The following is a 17,458-nucleotide window of genomic DNA, read 5'->3' on the forward strand; positions in this document are numbered from 1 at the left end:
ATTAGAAGGGGAGCCTCAGAGAAGTACCGCGGGTACCCGGTCCCTGCCGGTTTAATACAGACAGACAGGGGACGTACATACTCCAAAGATGAGCAGTTTCAGACTGATCAGTGACGTTAGGAAGACTTGTTTATTTTTGGGAAAATTTTCTTTTAAATAGGCAATTAGTGGCACTTTGTAATTTTTGTGGCGAATACATCTTTAACGCTGGCTGAGAGGCTGGCGTTCCAGCAGAGAGAAAGTGAAAGCTTTAGGAGCTTTGCCCTTGGAGGATCCGTCCAAAAAAGAGGAAGAGCATCCCAGAAATTCTCCGCGGCGAGGCCGGCAGGATTGCAGGCATCCGCAGCCCTGTGGCAGCCCCCCGTCTCCCAGCAAAGACTGTGCCTGCGCGCACACAGCCTTGGCTCCAAAGCCACTGGTCTTGCTCTGGATCTCGTCACCTCTTGGTACCGATTGCTACTTGGTGACTTGGAACAAAAATTGCAGTTTCTGCATCCAGGTGCCTGTCCATGTAAAACGCTTTTCCAGGATGATTTCCACCTCTTTCGGCCTCGTTGGAAGTGCCTGTGTGCCCAGAGCCCACGGGTTTGCCACCAGCCCTGCCACCTCCCCCGTCCCTTTGGACCCGGGGCTGTCGGATGTTTAGAATCTTTCTTAATCATTTCGAGGGGACGCCTTCCTCTGCCCTTCCCCAGGAAAGTCCTGGCCCGGGGGAGTGGTATTTTCTGCAACTGGCCACCTCCTCCTCGTTCCTAAGCCCCGAGACTGGCCAGTGTGCAGTGCGCTGTGCAAGAAACAGCTGTTGTTTTGACAAAGGACGGGCTGGCCTGCCTTTTTGAATTACCAGAGTGAGTCAAGAGGTCATTTATTCCAGGCCTCTGCTCCTGGGCAGGTGGACGAGGAAGGATCACGAACCCGCGTGTATGGGACGCATGATGTAAAATATATTTCTGTATGTAAATCTGTATTTTTTCACATTAGCGGGATTTAAGAAATTAACATATAGTACAGGTTTTCTAATTATGTAATACATGCATGCGGCTAAAATAGTCAAAAGATACAGTTGACCCTTGAACATTGAGGATTGGGGTGCCAACCGCCCGCATGGTCAGAAATCCATGTATAACTCTGGACACCCCTGAAACTTAGCTACTCAGAGCCTGCTGTTGAGTGGAAGCCTGAGCATAGCTTAAATAGTCGATTAACTCGTATTTTGTATGTCACGTGTCGTATTCCGTATTCCTGCAATAAAATAAGCGAAAGAAAAGAAAACGTTATTAAGGAAGCTATAAGGAAGAGAAAATACGTGTATAGGGTCGCGTTATAACAAATCCACATCTACCTAAGTGGCCCCGCAAAGGTCAAACCCGTGTTCTTTGAGGGTCAGCCGTCCGGTGAAGGGCATGTCCATCTCTCCCCTCCCTCCCCCCACCCAAAGCCTTCTCAGAGCCAAGCAGTTACAAGTATCTTTTGTATGTTTCTGGAGACAATCAGAGCTTATGCAAGGGTATGTATAGAGAGCCTTTCAAACAGTACAAGCATTGTTTTGCACTTTGCTCTTTTTGCTTAAATACGTCTTGAAGATCATCCCCGCTCCTAGTGCGCATGGAGCTTTTTTTTTTTTTTTTTTTAACCATTGCCAAATGGTCCTTGAGTGGATATGTGGGTGCACTCTTGTTGGATACTGCAGTTGGTTCCCAGTTTTTGCTTCCCCCACCCCTTTGTGAGGTTTTAGTGCTTTTCAGATGAGGGGACTCTCCATGCTTTTTTTTTTTTTTTTTTAAGTGACTCAGGGACTGAGGATTCTGTATTTTAGGGCCCCACCACCACCTCCCCTAAACCCATTAAATTCCCTTGTTAATGTGTCATTACATTTGACACTTTGAGAATAGGCAGGCCTGGTAGATAATAAAACAGTATTTGGCTTATGTTTAATAGCTGTCTCTTCTCTGTGTTGTCCCAACAGCCTTAGAAAGCCTCAGTGTCCTTCATAAGGCCTCGGGGGAGGTTTTGCGAGGGACCCGGTCAAAGATTGTGAGCCCTAAGTCCGACCGGGCAAGCGCAACCTTTCCTTGCTGTGCCAATCTGTTTCCACGGTGGTGGGTGGTGGTGTGGTATTAAATTTGGGGCCCCCCCGTTGGTTTCTCATGTGGACGTGCATATGTCTGCATGCATGGGGAAGGGAGTGTGCAGGCCTGTGGCGGGTCCCCAACTACCAGCAGCAGGTCACCCCAGGCGCACTGGCCCTGTGGCTCCACGACGAAGGTGGGTTTGCTCTCTTCCACCAAGTGACCTGTCCCGGGCTCAGCCCTTCTGAGTTGGCCTTTCTGACAGATGTGCCCGGGAGGCTCCTTGGCACTGGGCTGGACTGGACTCCAGGGACAGGGACATGTGGGGACCCCAGGGCTCTTCCATGTCTCCTGCAGCACTGCCCCCACTGTCCCCACGCTGGCCCCCTGGATAGGAAGGTGTCGTCGGGAGGGGAGGTCAGGGTCGGGCCGCACGGTCACCTCTGTGACCCCAACGTCCAGTGGCTCCAGCAGACTGGGTGACACCCCCTCCCAGGAAGGAGGGTCCTCCTTGAAAGCGGTCCCGAGTTCTTTGTTTTTCTCCACGTTTTCTGCATCTGCGGGCAATGGGAACCAAACATCAACTCTACTTTTTCTGTCATATTTCAATATTGGCGTTGCTCCCCACTTCTTGAAGCCTCCTTTTATAACTTCTGCTGCTGCCGCTTAAATATAGCCGCCGAAGTCCTCCTCCTAACCAGATTGTTTATATTTTTGAAAAGCCTTCTGCTTATCTGCGATTGCTCCCTCTTCTCCGTCTCCGTCCCCGCAGCGCCACATGGGTTTCGGTTGCTCTTTTTTTCCTGCCTTCACTCGACTGGGATGTGTTTCAAATGTGGTCTATCAAAATGTGCAGTGTTTCCCTCTTTTCTGCAGTAGCTTTGACATCTGTTCTTGAATCCTAGCCCATGTTATTCTTTTGGACTTGTTTGCCCAAGATTTGCTGTAATGCCAGAAACACGAAAGGGGAGAGCGTGGTTGGGGGGGGGTGTATGCGCACCCCCCCCCCTTAAAACTGTCTGCCATTCCCCAGTCGACAGCACGCTGGATGTTGGCTCCAGTGCCCTGTCGTCTGTCTGGCAGTGGCCCACCCTGGCGGGTACAAGTGGAGTGCCCACCAGGAGGCCCTACAGACCTACTGGGGTTATTTCCGCCCAAAAGGGAAACAGGCGGGACTTGGTGGGGTTGGTGGAGGGTGCGTGGAGGGGAGAGGTACATGCTTCCTGGTCATCTGCGGACAGATCTCTGTCTCTGACTTCCCTTGCCTTTCGGTCTGCCAATGGGTCCTTGCTCTGCCGGGCCTCGGGGGAGGGGCCGTACCATAGAGAAGCCACGTGGAGCAGCTGCACTGTATCCTAAGCAGAATGTGCCGGTGTGTGTCTTTAGTCACGAAGTCCACTCAGTGAGAAAAGCGGCCTTTCGGTGGCTACGGCGGCGTGTCCTTGTGCCCCTGCTGTCAGCCAGGACACCACTCTGGGCCCATCTGCCACAGCCTTGTTTGAAACCGGTCCTGCTGACAGCTCCTCCCAGAATTCCCGAGGCCAGGGCACAGGTTGTCTCTGCTTTGAGTGTCATTTTGTCGTGTGGACAGAGGTCCCCTTCCAGGGGACCTGCTCTTGGCAGCTCCAGGGTGTCCGTGCGAGGAAAATAGTTGGAGGAAAACCGTCGTTTCCAGGTGCCTCATTTTCAGAGTTGACCACATACCGCAAATCACGATTCTTGGAAATAGGCTCTTAAAGGTCCCCCTGAAAGCGAGTAGCAGGTTAATTCGGATAGTCCTGGACGTGATACGCCACCAAAGATCCCAGCCCACGTGGTTGAAGACAGACAGATTGCAGGGTTTAGCGGAGAAAAACGTTTCGGCGCGTTCTGTCCTGGAAGTAGGTGTTCGTGTGCGTGGAAACAGGGCACACCGAGCTGAGCCATTCGGGTTTTCTGGGACCAGTGCATGGACTGGAGGGGAACTGCCTCAGTATCCACTTCCTCCCCACCGCCGCCCCCAGCCCCCTCTGTCCGGGAGCCGAGACTCCCCATAGCCACGGGGGACCCCTCCTGGGTTCTGCCAAAGGCAGACGTGGTCTCCTCTGGTTCGCAGCGCAGTGACGATCTTGTCCTCCCCTTTCGTGTCTCCGCAGAGGGAACTCGATGCCACCGCAACAGTACTGGCGAACCGGCAAGATGAAAGCGAACAGTCCAGAAAGCGACTTATCGAGCAGAGCCGCGAGTTCAAGAAGAACACTCCAGAGGTGAGGCCGCAGTGCCGTCCCGGTCTCGGCGCGGGGGTCTCCCCGTTCCCGTCCGTATTCGGGAGCCGCGGTGCAAGCATCGTGTCCCCAGCAGGCTGTGTGCCCCTCTGCGGGTGGGGGCCTGGGGCTGTCTGGACAGGAGAAAGCACGAGCTCATTCCAGAGGCAGACGCTGGCCTGGCTGGGTGTTGGCTGGCACGCGGCCAGCGGTGTGGCCCATCTGGGCGTCCAGCCCCCCGCACTCCTCGCCCACGTCTGTAAGCACGCTGCCCCGAGTCCTCGGGAGCACCGAGCACAAGGGCATAGTGGGATGGGGTGTGGGGGTCCTCAGAGCGCCCCTTCCCCGGTGTGGTATCCGCAGGCCGCGCGTATCTGAGAAGGCCGCTTGCAGACCAGACATTTAGTCGGGTAGAGCCTGTGAGACGCTTGTGTCCCGAAATACGCTTTAAAGGGCACTGCAGACGTGCTCCTCACGGGCTCCTTTTTTCTGTTCTCTCTTGTAAGTGCGTGTTGGAAAGGTAGTGTTTTGGGGGGTTCGGGAAGCATCTTCCCAGTCTGTTGCTCAGGCCCTTCGTTCCTCGGTCTCTCTCAGAGGCTTTTTAAGACGTGAAAAGCAAGGAAAGTTTGAGACAGTTGAACAGACGTGGGAATTGCGTTCTGGGAGCTTCTGCCGGTCTGGCCCGCAGTGGTTCTCGTGCTGTGGGGCCCTCGCCCCAGCCTGCCGCTCCCCCCGCTCAGGTGAGAGCAGACCGCAGCCGCCCACATGCCTCTGTGGGGGACACGGAGCAGGTCAGGAGGGAAGGCTGCCGCTGAGGTGCCCGGTACTCCTGAGAAATCGAGGCACGATGGGAACTTTCAGAAGCAGACCCGTTTCTGGTGGACCAGAGTAACTCGCTGTTTGAGGGCGGGTTGTCGTGAATCATTTTGGGGGATAAGTAACTAATCCTCTATTTCAGAATAAATATGTGGGGGAGAAGGCAGGATGGCCCAGCGGGAAGCAAGGGGGCTCTCCTGGGGCAGGTCCCCGTAAGGGATTTACATTTCAGACCCACCACTTGCCCCTGCCCCTGCCCTTAAACGTGGCTCTGGCACGTGTTACCCAAGCAGAAGTGCGCACTACAGTGATGGGGCCCGGGTCACCGTTCCACATGGGGATGGGGGAGCCGCTGCGCTCCATGGTCCGCCTCATCTTGAGTGAAGACCGGCGCCCTCGGAGCAGCCAGGCAGCAGGACCCCCTTCCTTCAGGCGCTGTCCTCCTGTCAGGGCGTTTCAGAGCCAGGCCTTCCAGGAGGGTCCAGCTGTGGGGTTTCCCGAGCTCCCCTCCTTGTCCTTGACCCTGTGTGCCCTGGCCGACCCCCTTCACCTCTGTCTCTCCAGCCACTCTTCACACCGTTCCAGTGACGAGCTGTCATCTGCTCTCCTGGGTTCTTACTCCCCTTCCCTTGCTGACCGGAAGTCCAGGGCTCTCCATAGAAAGCGTAAAGTAGAGGGTCAAGGTCATCCTTCCCAGGCAGCAGACAATAAGTAAATGTGACCCATCCTGTGGTAAGTGGTGGGAGGAGGAGGAGTGGAGAATTGCGTTCCTGGATGTTCCTCCGGAGGCCCAGGCCCCTGTCAGATCCCAGGGCTGGAGCCCATCCTGCCGCTGAGGGCCCAGCCGGTAAATTCTGGGGACAGCCCCTCTACTGGCGTGGAAACAGGGGACCAGCTCCCAGAGCTTGAGGAAGCCCCACCTGAACTGTGGCATTTTCTCCCCCGATCCCAGTAAATAGGAGAGGCTCAGGGAAGAAGCAGCTTGGGTGGTAAATGCCATTTGGGGCGTTTCTTTGCCGGGCACGTTTTGAGACACTGTCTTCCTTGGAGAAGCGGGCCCAGAGCACACCTGGGAGGGGACGGAAGGTTGCAGTCCGTTGCAGTCCTGCTTGCTCCTGGCCTTCGCCGGCGGGTCGAGGCTAGTGCTCGCTCAGGCTTCTTCTGCGGGAGGAGAGTCCCGCTGCCACAGGAGTTCCCGGGGAGCTGGGGAGGCCGGAGCTGCTTGCAGGCCCCGGGCCGCCTCCCCTTGCATTTTCCCATCCCGGGTCCGTCCTTGAAATCTGGGTGGGTCCCTGTGGGATCGCTGGGGCCAGAACAGGTGGAGAGGGCGGGTTCACTTGGGCCACCAACCAGCCAGAATTCTCCAGAGAGGAAGCCACTGGAGGCCAGACTGGGGTGGGGGGGCGGAGCGAGGAGCTACAGTGGGGTCCTCTGGGGTACGCGGAGGGCAGGGGTGTGGGGGGCAGGTCTGGTGAGTGTGGGGTCTGCAATCCAGAGGGGCTGTTCTGTTGTCTGTCTGGGTCTCAGTGCGGGGGCCCGGGTGTTTCTCCAGCATCGGTTCTTCCTGGGGCTCTCCGCTGGGCGGACCGCTCTGCCCCTGACCAAGTTAACGCAGTCGAGGGAGCTCTTACAGAGATTGGGCATGTAAAAGTGAAGGCTGCTTAGAACTTAGTCCTCAGGGGTAAAAAAAAATAATAATAAAATAAAAATCGGCTTGTTGGCGGGAGAGGCATCTCCCCGGGGTGGACACACACCAGGACCCTCACGCCTCCCAGAGCTGGGAAGAAGGAGCGGGCCCTTGTTCCGGGGCGGCCAGCGTGGCAGGGCCGGGGCCAGGGCTGTGCCGCCGGCTGACGAGAAGGCTGCGGCCCGTCTCTGCTCTGGAGAAGCAGAAAGTGCGCTCCGAGTGTCTGTGAACAGCTAGTGGGGCCGGCGCGTGGGTCAGGCACCGGAGAAGAAGCAGAGGTGATGTGAGTAGGGTTGTCTCCCGATGGGGAGGTTGTATTTTCCCGCCTGGCCCAGCCCCAAGGGCAGCTGGAAAAGTTCAAGTGCAGAGGGCAGGCTGGGCTCTGCGGTGGGCTCCGCGGGCGTCCTCCTAGTCCTTCCAGGCACCAGACACCGGAGCACTGAGGAGCAGGCATCCTGCTGGCCAGAGCCTCGAAGGTTTCTCACGTGAAGGACTTTTTTTTAAAGTGTCCATCTTCTGTCATTAAATGAATACATTCACAGTCGGTTGACATTACTGCGACGTCTTTTTAACCCCCGGATTGTAAGTCAACATGAAGAATGTCGCAGTTACTTCAAAAATAACGTTTTATATGTTGCTTTGATTCAGAAAGAGTCCCTTTCAAAGAAAAATGGTTTTTAATTTTAACTTTGCAACAAAGCATCCATTCCCTGTCGAATTAATAATTGAGAGTTGAACATAAAAGATGGGGGCATTTCTAGGTTCTGTCACTTTCCATACAGATTACCTCAGGTGACTTACCGCCTGGTGGCTCTGGCAGACTTCTGAGCCTCCCAAAGTCTCAGTTTTGCCACCTCTCCAAAGTGTGATGAGGGGGCCCAGCTCGCCAGGTTGCCCGTGTGCGTGTGCATGTGTCCATGTGTGTGTGCGTGTACGTGCATGCGTGTGTGTGTGTCTGTGTGGTGTTTGTATGTGTGTGGATTTGTATGTGAGTGGTGTGGATTTGTGTATGTGTCTTCGTGCGTGAGCGCGTGGAGGGCTTTGCACAAGCCTGGCATCTAGAATTTAGGACTGTTTGTTGCTGCCGTGAACTTGGAACATACACTGTGGAGGTTTCTGCTCTTTAAAGCTAGCTCGGGGGACTTTACAACAACACATCAAATGTAGGTGGTTTTAGCCTGAAATATTTCCAGGGTTGTTTTGTGGTAATAGGTCATCATTTCACAGATATTTCTTGAACACCTTCCATGTGCCAGATGGTTCCCCCCCGAGCACACAGTCCTGCCTGTACTCTTGAACAGCTCCTTATCTTCCTCCCCAGCAAGCACAACATCCTTACCTGGCCTGAGAAGTGCCAGGAAAGGTACAGCTGGAACCTTCCAAGAGTGCACACTTGTCCCCCAGCACTCGGCCGAGCTGTGACTTGAGCCCCGGCGCTGTGGGCCCTGAGTTGGTGCCCTGACCCTCGGGGCGCTGGGGCGGAGGGCAGCGCAGACCCCTGCGGTGGGGTCCCGGCGCGCTCGCCAGGGACCACAGGCCCAGCCCACCGGCTGCACTGTTGGAACAGGATGGTTGGCTCGCAGAAGAACGGTCCTCAGGGTCACGTTTGCTTCCACAAAGAGCACGGGCTCTTATTTGTTCTTTTCCAGCTCTTTTCAAAGGGAAGAATCATCCTTTGCATGGGCGGGAGGGGCAGGAGAAGAGGGGAAGCAAAGACCCGGGGTGCACGGCCTTTGTCATGAAACCATACTCAGGGCCCGCCTGTGTCCTATCCATGTGTCCAGCTGCTGCCCTAGAGTCCCTCTTAGGCACATGTCTGCCCGACTTGACTGGGTTTGATTTATGCTTCCTGTCAAAGGGGCCACATCATCTGAGCCGCCGTTCGGCGGTTCTCGGGAGTCCTTTGTGCCCCGACGTCCTTGTGCCTCGACAGCTCTTGCTGCCCAGAGCGTTTAGTCGTCACGACACCTGGCCCACTGCGTTCGCATTCCCAGTCGTGTTTTCCGCATCCCTCTTGCCCATGTGCTGGGCCCGTCTTGCCCCCATTGTCCCGACAGAGCCTGGCACAGCCCTGACCATCATGGGCCCGGCTGCCTGGGGTCCTGGCCAGGACCCACCGCCCCTTGCCCGCATGCCACGGTCTACACTGGAAGACGGCCCTGGGCCTGCTGCCAGCCCGCACACCCGGCTCCGTGACCGGGACGTTCTCTTTGCGGCTGACCTGACTCCCTGCTCGCTGGCATCCTTGTCCTGAGTGGCACGGTCGTAGCTTGGCCCTGGTGTCCCAGGCTGGAGTGCTCTTCTGAATTTTACATTCTTGGGAAGCTGTTGTACAAAGTACAGGGTCATGTTGAGGTACGACTCGGAAAGAAACCTTCGTGCCATCGGCGGATGGAGCTAGGCCTGAGGGTCCCTTCCCACCTCTGCCAGGTGGGGCCCCAGGCTGGGGTGGAGGTGAGGGTAGGACCTTCTTCAGGAAAGCCAAGGTCATCTCTGTATTGATCAGGAGGGACTGTGGGAATAAGAAAAGAGAGCGTGGCGCTGATCACCATGGCTGTCCCATGCAGGACCCCCCACGCCCCTGTTGCCAGTGAGCTGGGGGCGCTTGTGGGGGAGGGTGTAGGACGACACTGGCGGCTTCGGGAGTCCTTGTGCACTCCCTGTGAGAGGAGGAGTCGGCAGGGGGGCGGGCAGTAATATATAGCCGTGGCCCAGGCCCAGATGCATTCGGTCACTGCCTCTAAGCCTTTATATAGCCACTGCAGGGAGTGACTCAGCCTGGAAAAAGAGAGTCACTTCAAGCTGCAGCTCGGATGGACACGTCCTGCACGGGCTGCCTTGAGACTATGTGGCCGGGGCTCCGGGGGAGGCTGCGGGCACCCGCAGGGGTCCCGGGCAAGGCTGGTGTTGCCACTGCAGTGTGGAGTCGGGATGGGGGGGCGGTCCCCGGGCTCGCACGTGACTCCCTGTGCCTTTGTGACCGTCTCACTGTGCTTTGATGCTGTTAGCAACGACCGGCAATGTTTGCGTGGAGCAGCGAATGAATTCTCCACCCTTCTTTTCCTACAAATGCACAGACTCCGGAGGCCGGCTGCACTCTCCAGTTGACCGCTGTTTCATATTTTAACCACCTTTTTGTTTTTTGGCTTCTGTCCTCCTAAGACTTTGAAAGCAGCGCACACAAAAGATTGGAAACAGCGGCGTAAATCCCCGTATGTCTTGTAGGACATGGGAGTGCGTTCTTTGGAGACCCATGGTGCCCACTGACACACTGTGGCTTTCACAGAGGAGGGCACACCAGACGTGCCTCTCGGGACTTCGGCCTTTCAGGGAGGGCTGTGATGGGGGAGGCGGCCTGCAAGTCTGGAAGACTGGGGGGTGCAGGCTGGACACCAGCTAGACACCCCTACCCCCAGCACAGAGCTCGTGTTGGGGGCCTGGGGACCAGCAGCGTTAGTACAGTTCCACTTCCGAAGGGCAAGGCCTCTGTGTCCAGCTATGCACTTGGTGTTCCATGGACACTTGACGACAATTATAACATAAAAAATCCTACCATATTTATAACATTTATTTAGGAATCTTTTCTTTACAAAACAGAATTCTTAAAAATGCAAATTGCTCTGCAAGATTCATTTCTCAGACAGGCAGCTAACAACACTGTATTTGATGCTTCAATTTTATCTTTTTTGTGCAGAATTAAAAAAAAAAAAAGAATTTAAGAAACGCCTTCCCTTGGCGATTCTTCAACATGTTAAACAAGCGTTACCCTGTGACCTGGTGTTTCCACCCCTAGGTATATATCCAAAAGAACTGAAAACGGGTCCACACAAAAACTTGCCCACGAATGTTCATAGTGGCATCATTCAAAATAGCGCAAGAGGAAAAGCACCCCGAGTGACCATCGACAGGTGAACTCCTAAAGGAGATGCGGTCTGTCCATACAAAGGAGTATTATTCAGCTATAAAAAGGAGGGAAGCACTGATACCTTCTCCGGCGTGGATGAACTTTGAGAGCATTATGCTAAGTAGAAGGACCCAGATGGAAAATGCCACATGATTCCATTTATACAAAATGTCAAGAACAGGCAGATCCTTAGAGACGGAAAGTAGACAAGAGGTTGCCGGGGGAAGGGGGCGAGTCCTAATGCTTACAGGGTTTTGTTTCTGGTGTGGAGAGAATGTTCTGGAATTGGGTAGTGGTGATGGTTACACAACTCTGTGAATATGTCCGACACCACTGAACTGTGTACTTTAAAGTGTAAACTCTACGGCATGTGACTTTCCTCTCCAACGTTTTTGCTTAATACCTTTCTTTGTAGGGGTAGGAAATTATTCATCTGTCCTCTCTGATACCCTGGAGAAATGCCCCCCCAGAGAAGTATCTGGTGAATTTTCATTTAGGCAGCACAGACTTCATTTCTAAAAGGCCACTCCGGTACCTGGCCAAATTATAAAGCTCAAATAATCAACTAGGATGTTTAATCATTCTAGAATCACCCACTGTTAAGTTACAATAAGACTTTAACTAGAAAAAGTTTAAAAATTAAAAGTGAGCTGCTTTTTTTTAACAGTTACCAATTAAACACTGTAAGCCAGTTTATCTACCCAAGAGGTTATTTCCTCTTTGGGGTCCCTTGGTGAGAAAACCTGCCTCGAGCATGAGGGGGTGATGGGTACAGGTCACTGCGAAGTCAGCCCCAAGTCGGTCAGTGGCTGGTGGCTCTGTTGTCTGCCCCGTGTTCCCAGCAGAACAGGCAGCACGGCCTAAGGCACCAGGAGGCCCGTGGAGCCGGGGAATTGGCTTAGGTGCAAGCAGATTGGGCGGGAGTCCAGTGCTCACCCCTCCGTGTACAGGAATACTTCGGGGGGTCGCGTGAGAAGCGTGTGAGATGCCTGGAAGCTAACTGTCCAGCCCCACGCCGGAAGTAGATGCAGTGGATGTTCGGGCCGGGGATCTTGACCAGGGTCACTAAGCATTCCAAGACCCGGACCTGTCTATGTGTGCAGGACAGATCATGTCCCAGATCCTGGGTGGGTGAAAGGAATTCAGGCGGATGGAGCACATGGTAGGATCTCAGTAAACCTGTCTGCCCTTTGTTCTTTCCTCCCTCCCTCCCTTCTAAGGGTGGTTCTGAGCCCTTGCGGGGGTCCAGGGGCAATCTGAGGTTCAGGGAGATAGCAGGCACTGAGAGAAGGTTCTAGGTCTCATAGAAGGACAGGCAGGCAGTGACCAATGTGTGGTCCACAGGCAGGATGGTGCAGGTAGCGGTCAGAAGTGACACAGGACACTGGGGAGTGAGTGGGGATGGATGGGGTGAGGGCGCTTTGGGGGGTTAGGGCAGTTTTTTGAATCAAAGATAGAAACTGCCCCCCAAAGAGTGAATTTGGTCAGGTTGTTTAGAAGTGGGGTCCCTAAAATTTCAGCTCAAAGCCTGATGATCTTTGTTTAAAATTCAGCTACTTTCAGATGTCCCATTTGGTCCTTCTATGTTCTGAGACTGGGATGCTGTTGGGTTTGGATGCTAGGAAGTTCGGTCAGTTTGGGGGATACCTTCTTTTGTTCCCGTGCCTTTGGCCCAGAAAATTAAATTCTTAGGTCATCAATGGAGGATTAATCTGTCAGTCTGCGCTGTCGGTGACACGGGAGCCCCGCCCAAGGGGCAGCAGGGTGGCGTCTGAGAGCCCCCCACCCCCACCGCCACCCCAGGCCATGCTTGCTTCCTGTGAACCCCATGGGGCCGTCTGTCCCGATCACTCCCTGAAACTTGGACAGGGCCGGCGTTCCCTTTCCTTCCTGAGCCTGTGTGTCGCTTCCTTCTGTGTCTTGCAGTCTTTAAAGGGCTATTTTGAGTATAAGAGACAAATTATCTGAGAGTTTAATAACTGTCAAAAGGAAGAGGCTGTAATTAGATGCATGTGGTGTGGAAGTCTGGTCGACACCACGCTGAGCTGTACGACCTCTCTGGGCCTCCGTGTTCTCGTCCAAACTCTGGAGTGATGACAAGTATCCCGGAGTGGCGGTGAGTCAGATGACTTGTTGTCGACTATCCAGAGTAGCTTTGGCAGATAGTAGACACTCAATAAATGGTGTGTTGTACGTACGTTATTAAAACCTGATCTTCCGAAAGGAGAATTTGTGTTTGCGAGTATATCGCAAGTCAGAGAGAGAGGGAGTGTGAGGGGGAAACGGAGCCGAGGTAGTAGCAGGCTCCCCGCCAAGTAGAGAGCCCGACACGGGGCTCGACCCCAGGCGCCCGGGACCCTGACCTGAACCGAAGGCAGACGCTTCACCGACTGAGCCACGCAGGCGCCCCTCCCGAGTGTATTTTAAGGCCCTAAAGGAACGCGAACATTTCAGGATCCTCTTCCAGCATAGATCGGCCTCCGGGCCTGTGCGATTCGAGGCCTGGTTTCTGTTGCAGACTTGAGTAGATTAAACGAAATGAAAATAGGCTCGCTCCCGATGTATGGAGATGGTGGTCTCCCTCTCCTGTGGCGGAGCTCGGCCGGGCGTAGAGGGAAATACACGGGCTGGGCTCGCTCCTCGGAAGCGGTTCTTGACACATAGCCCCAAACACATCTTTTCGGTCACTGACCTCCCAGGAGATGCATTTTTGAATGGAGGTCGTTCCGGGGAGGGTCTTCTCCACAGACTCCTTTGCTGGGCTCCGGTTACAAGGCGCGATGGCTAAATGTGAAGGCCGTTCAGTTTGGTTGGAATTGTGGCGAACTGTTGATTAATATTTATTATTTCCCAAGAGCAAAGCATTATGCTGAGCACATTACAGACACCTCGCGGCCCCTCGCGGTCACCCTGGGTGGGAGGTGACAAGAGTGCCACTTTATGGCGTGTCAGCCGCCTGCCCACCAGGCAGCAGGCCCCTGAGAGCGAGGCTGTCACCACGGTGCGACCCTGCCCCCCTTTAGCTTCTAGAAGCTGACCTGACTTTCTGTCTTGCAATAATGTCAGTTGAGAAAGAGACAGTGGGATGGCGGGGACTGCGGGCCAGGGTGGGCGTGACTGACCCCTGTACATTGATTAGGCACCGACATGTCAGCTCTCGGTTTGAACTTGCAAGCCTGGAGTTGCATAAAAAGTTAAGTTTACAAGGAGCATTATGAGCTGCTGTGCAGAGTAGAGTCATTTTGTCTGGAGCCCAGTGTTTTTACCAGAAGACTGAAGACCTTAGGATGTCGTCAGTAGAGTGCCAGGAGTGTTTTGTTGGGAATCTGGACCCTCGGATCCCGATTCTGGCTCTGTCGAGGCCCGGATTGGAGAGCCGGGCCAGCCAGGTCTCCTCTGCGGTTTGATCGGAGAGAGGAGGCGATGGCATGCTGAGTGGCCGGGCTCTGGGCCTCTGGAGAGTGGGCCCTCCCCATAGGCCCCAGACTTAGGTGCTGCCCTTTCCTAGCTTGTCCCGTGTACTTGACCTCTTGGGGATTTCCGTTCAGAATTTGTTTTGCATCCAGTTAGGAGTCATGGTGATCCTGCTGTGTGTGGAGTGGATATCCCAGGGTTATTCTTTTAGGAGGGCTCTGGTCGCTGCAGGGACACAGCTTATCTCCAACGCAAAGAGAGGGAAACTGAGGCCCAGAGAGGAGGAGGAAGAAACAGAGCTCATGAGCGGCGAAGCTGGCGGGAGATTTTCAGTCCAGGCCGCCGGGCCGCCGGTCTTTGCTGGAGCAGGTCTTCAGGGAGCTTTTACAGAGGAGCTTGTGGAGGTGCCCTCCCCTGCTCCTGGGGCCCCAGCAGCTAGCCTCCCTGGGGCATGTAGTCGGGAGAACACAGGCTGGGTGACTGCCCCCTGACGCACCTGCCAGCTGCCGGAGGCCCCTCCTGGTGGTTCCCTGCCTCACTCACTGTTCCAGCCCCAGAAGGCCAACCGGGCCCCCACTTGGACCCCCCATTTATTCATCTCTTCACTGACTCTGCACCTGGAGTGCTTTCAAGAGACCGCTGCAGAGAGCCTCTGGGACAAGTATTCTGAAGTTGGACAGCCGGTGACAACCTGACACCTTCCCCGTCGCCTTCGTGTTGGGCCACGCAGACCTTGCATTTGTAAGGGATGGGACACATTTCACCCTATAAAGGTTTTGCACCAAACAGACCCTGGCCCACGTTGCTTTCAAGAGCTTGTCTGAGGGGGTAGCCACTTAGGCAGAAAGATCCAGAAGGTAGGTGCCCCCGTGCCTCCCCTGAGCCCCACTCACAGGCCTTAGTGTAGAATGTTACCTGCAGTGACTTCGTTGTCTTGTACACCAAGCCGTGTAACTGGGTTTAAACACTTTTTATGTGACATATTTCTAGCATACTGAAAAGTATGGAAAACAAAACATTTTCCTGCCCTTCGTGAAGACCGGATAGATGTCAACATTGCCCATTTGCCTCCGATGCCTGGTTTTTCAGATAGAAATAACACCTTGCACGCACAGCTTGAATCCTACTTCCATTCCTTCTCCTGCCTTCTTCCCTGTTCTAAAACCGAGGTTTCCTTTCCGTACACTTCTTGCATTCGTGGCAATGTTTATGCTCTCACAAGCCGTGGGCATTGTTGTGCGGATACACGCGTTTTACTGTTTATGCAAATGGTACCTTGCTATGTACGTATGTATCCTTTTACACTTGCCTTTTTCACAAATGACACCTTTATTTATTTATTTATTTACTTTTAGAGATTTTTATCTGTTTATTTGAGAGAGAGAACATGAGCATGGGGAGAGGGAGAAGCAGGCTCCCCGCTGAGCAGGGAGCCTGCCACGGGACTCCATCCCAGGACCCCAGGATCACGACCTGAGCCGCAGGCAGATGCTTTACTGACGGAGCGCCCTCCCTGCCGGCGCCCCTACCAGGCGTTGGCTTTTAGAGAGTTAGTCCTGGGCGCTGCCTGCACACATCCAGTCAGTTCATTTGGGCTGAATGACACAGTGGTTCACTGTCTGTGGGAACCCCAGGGGACGTCTCCGTCCCCCCACCGTGATGGCAAGTGGAGTTTTGGTTGTTGCCGGACTGTTTCCTTGCGATGATACCCCTCCCCGGGCGTCGTGGCTTCAGGTGTTTCCTGCGGTGGACACCCGGAAGTGTGATCACGGTCACAGCCTTGACCAGCTCCGTGTGGCCCGTACTTGCTCTTGGTGGTTCTTGCTGTTACCCTCACTGGCGAGCTCCGGGCCATGTCCTCACTGATTTTTGTTGTAGTTCCTTATTTCTGATGTGGCTGGACACCCTTTTGTTTAATGACTTGCCTGGACAGTGTTGTCTTTTGAGTCTCAACTGCTCGTGTCCTCTGTTTATTTTATCTACGAGACTTTTTGTCTTAACCGACTTGCAGGCAGTTCCTGGGCCGTGGCCTGGCCTGTCTTTTCGCTATGTTTACAGTGTCCTTGGTCACCGGAAGATTTTAATTTTGGGGCGCCTGGGTGGCTCAGTGGGTTAAAGCCTCTGCCTTCAGCTCAGGTCATGATCTTAGGGTCCTGGGATCAAGTCCCTCATTGGGCTCTCTGCTCAGCAGGGAGCCTGCTTCCCCCTCTCTCTCTGTCTGCCTCTCTGTGTACTTGTGATCTCTGTCTGTCAAATAAATAAAATCTTAAAAAAGATTTTAATTTCAATGCAGATGAACCTTTTCCAGTTTTAGAGGTAAAGCTTACATCTTCCCAGGTCTTATTTCAGAAATCTTCCCCATGCTCCTGTCGTAAAGATGGCCTCCAGTGCTTTCCTTCAGTAGTTTTTCGGTTTTGCTTTTCACGTCAGGCCTGTCGTGTGTTTCTGGGACTGCTCATGGGTGCGGCTCTGATTTCGCCCTGTTGGTTGAGAGCCCCTTGTCTCAGAACATTTTCCCTGGGGTCCTCCTCTCCAAGGCTCATGGCCAAGGCCGGGCATCCAGGCGGAGAAGGGGCTGTCCTCACGGCTCTTCAGAATGTTCTCGACTGTACTTCCACAGGACTTTTAGAACCATCTATCCACTTCTGCCTTTAAAATTCTGGTGGGCTTTGTATTGGAATTTCACTGAATTTGTAGATTAGCTTGGAGAGACCTTACAAAGCGTGGAGAGTTTTGATGGCATCGCTTTAGATCCTGGGTGACTTTCATTCTGTGCGCGACTGCAGGGATCTGTGCGGGCTGTGCTCTCTCAACTTGCCCTCGCTCATTGTGTGCACGGAGGATAGTCACAACCGACGGATTGATCATCGTGGTCTGGAGCCAGGCACAAAAAATAAACCCCGCTCTGTTATCATAGGTGGCTGTGATTAAGATCAGGGGGAAGGTCGGCCGCGGGCCTCCTAACACTGACAGTTTCGTTCAGAAGATTAAGTGGTTCTTCATTTTTGGCCACGGCCATCAGTAGCTTAAAGCCATTACTGTCTATTGGCTGTTTGGTTTGTCTGAAATATGGGGGCTGGTCTCAGCCTATTTCCCTGGGGTCAGGTGTGTTCACATAATCAAAGTGCCAGGAGCCCATAGTGTGTGTGTGTGTGTGTGTGTGTGTGTGTGTGTGTTTGTACGCACACAGATCAGCCTTCTCAGGGGAGAAGTGTGCGGGGGCCCAGACAGAGATGCTCTTCTCGTGTTGCGTTGAAAAATGTGCACTCTTCCCTAAGAGAGCGTTTTTCAGCTTATTTTTGAGATATGCTTCCGGAAATGACCA

General features: G+C 54.0%; 1 protein-coding gene across 8 annotated transcripts in view; it reads left to right on the plus strand.

Moving 5' to 3' along the window:
* Nucleotides 1-17,458, plus strand: part of CUX1 (cut like homeobox 1) — a 354,106-nt gene that overhangs the window by 72,321 nt on the left and 264,327 nt on the right. For all 8 annotated transcript variants that reach the window (XM_044232791.1, XM_044232795.1, XM_044232794.1 and 5 more), the window contains exon 2: nucleotides 4,205-4,315. In XM_044232791.1, coding sequence (XP_044088726.1) covers nucleotides 4,205-4,315 — 111 coding nt within the window. The remainder of the gene's footprint in view (nucleotides 1-4,204; nucleotides 4,316-17,458) is intronic.

Source organism: Neovison vison, chromosome 14 (assembly GCF_020171115.1).
Source record: "Neovison vison isolate M4711 chromosome 14, ASM_NN_V1, whole genome shotgun sequence".
Classification (NCBI taxonomy): domain Eukaryota; kingdom Metazoa; phylum Chordata; class Mammalia; order Carnivora; family Mustelidae; genus Neogale; species Neogale vison.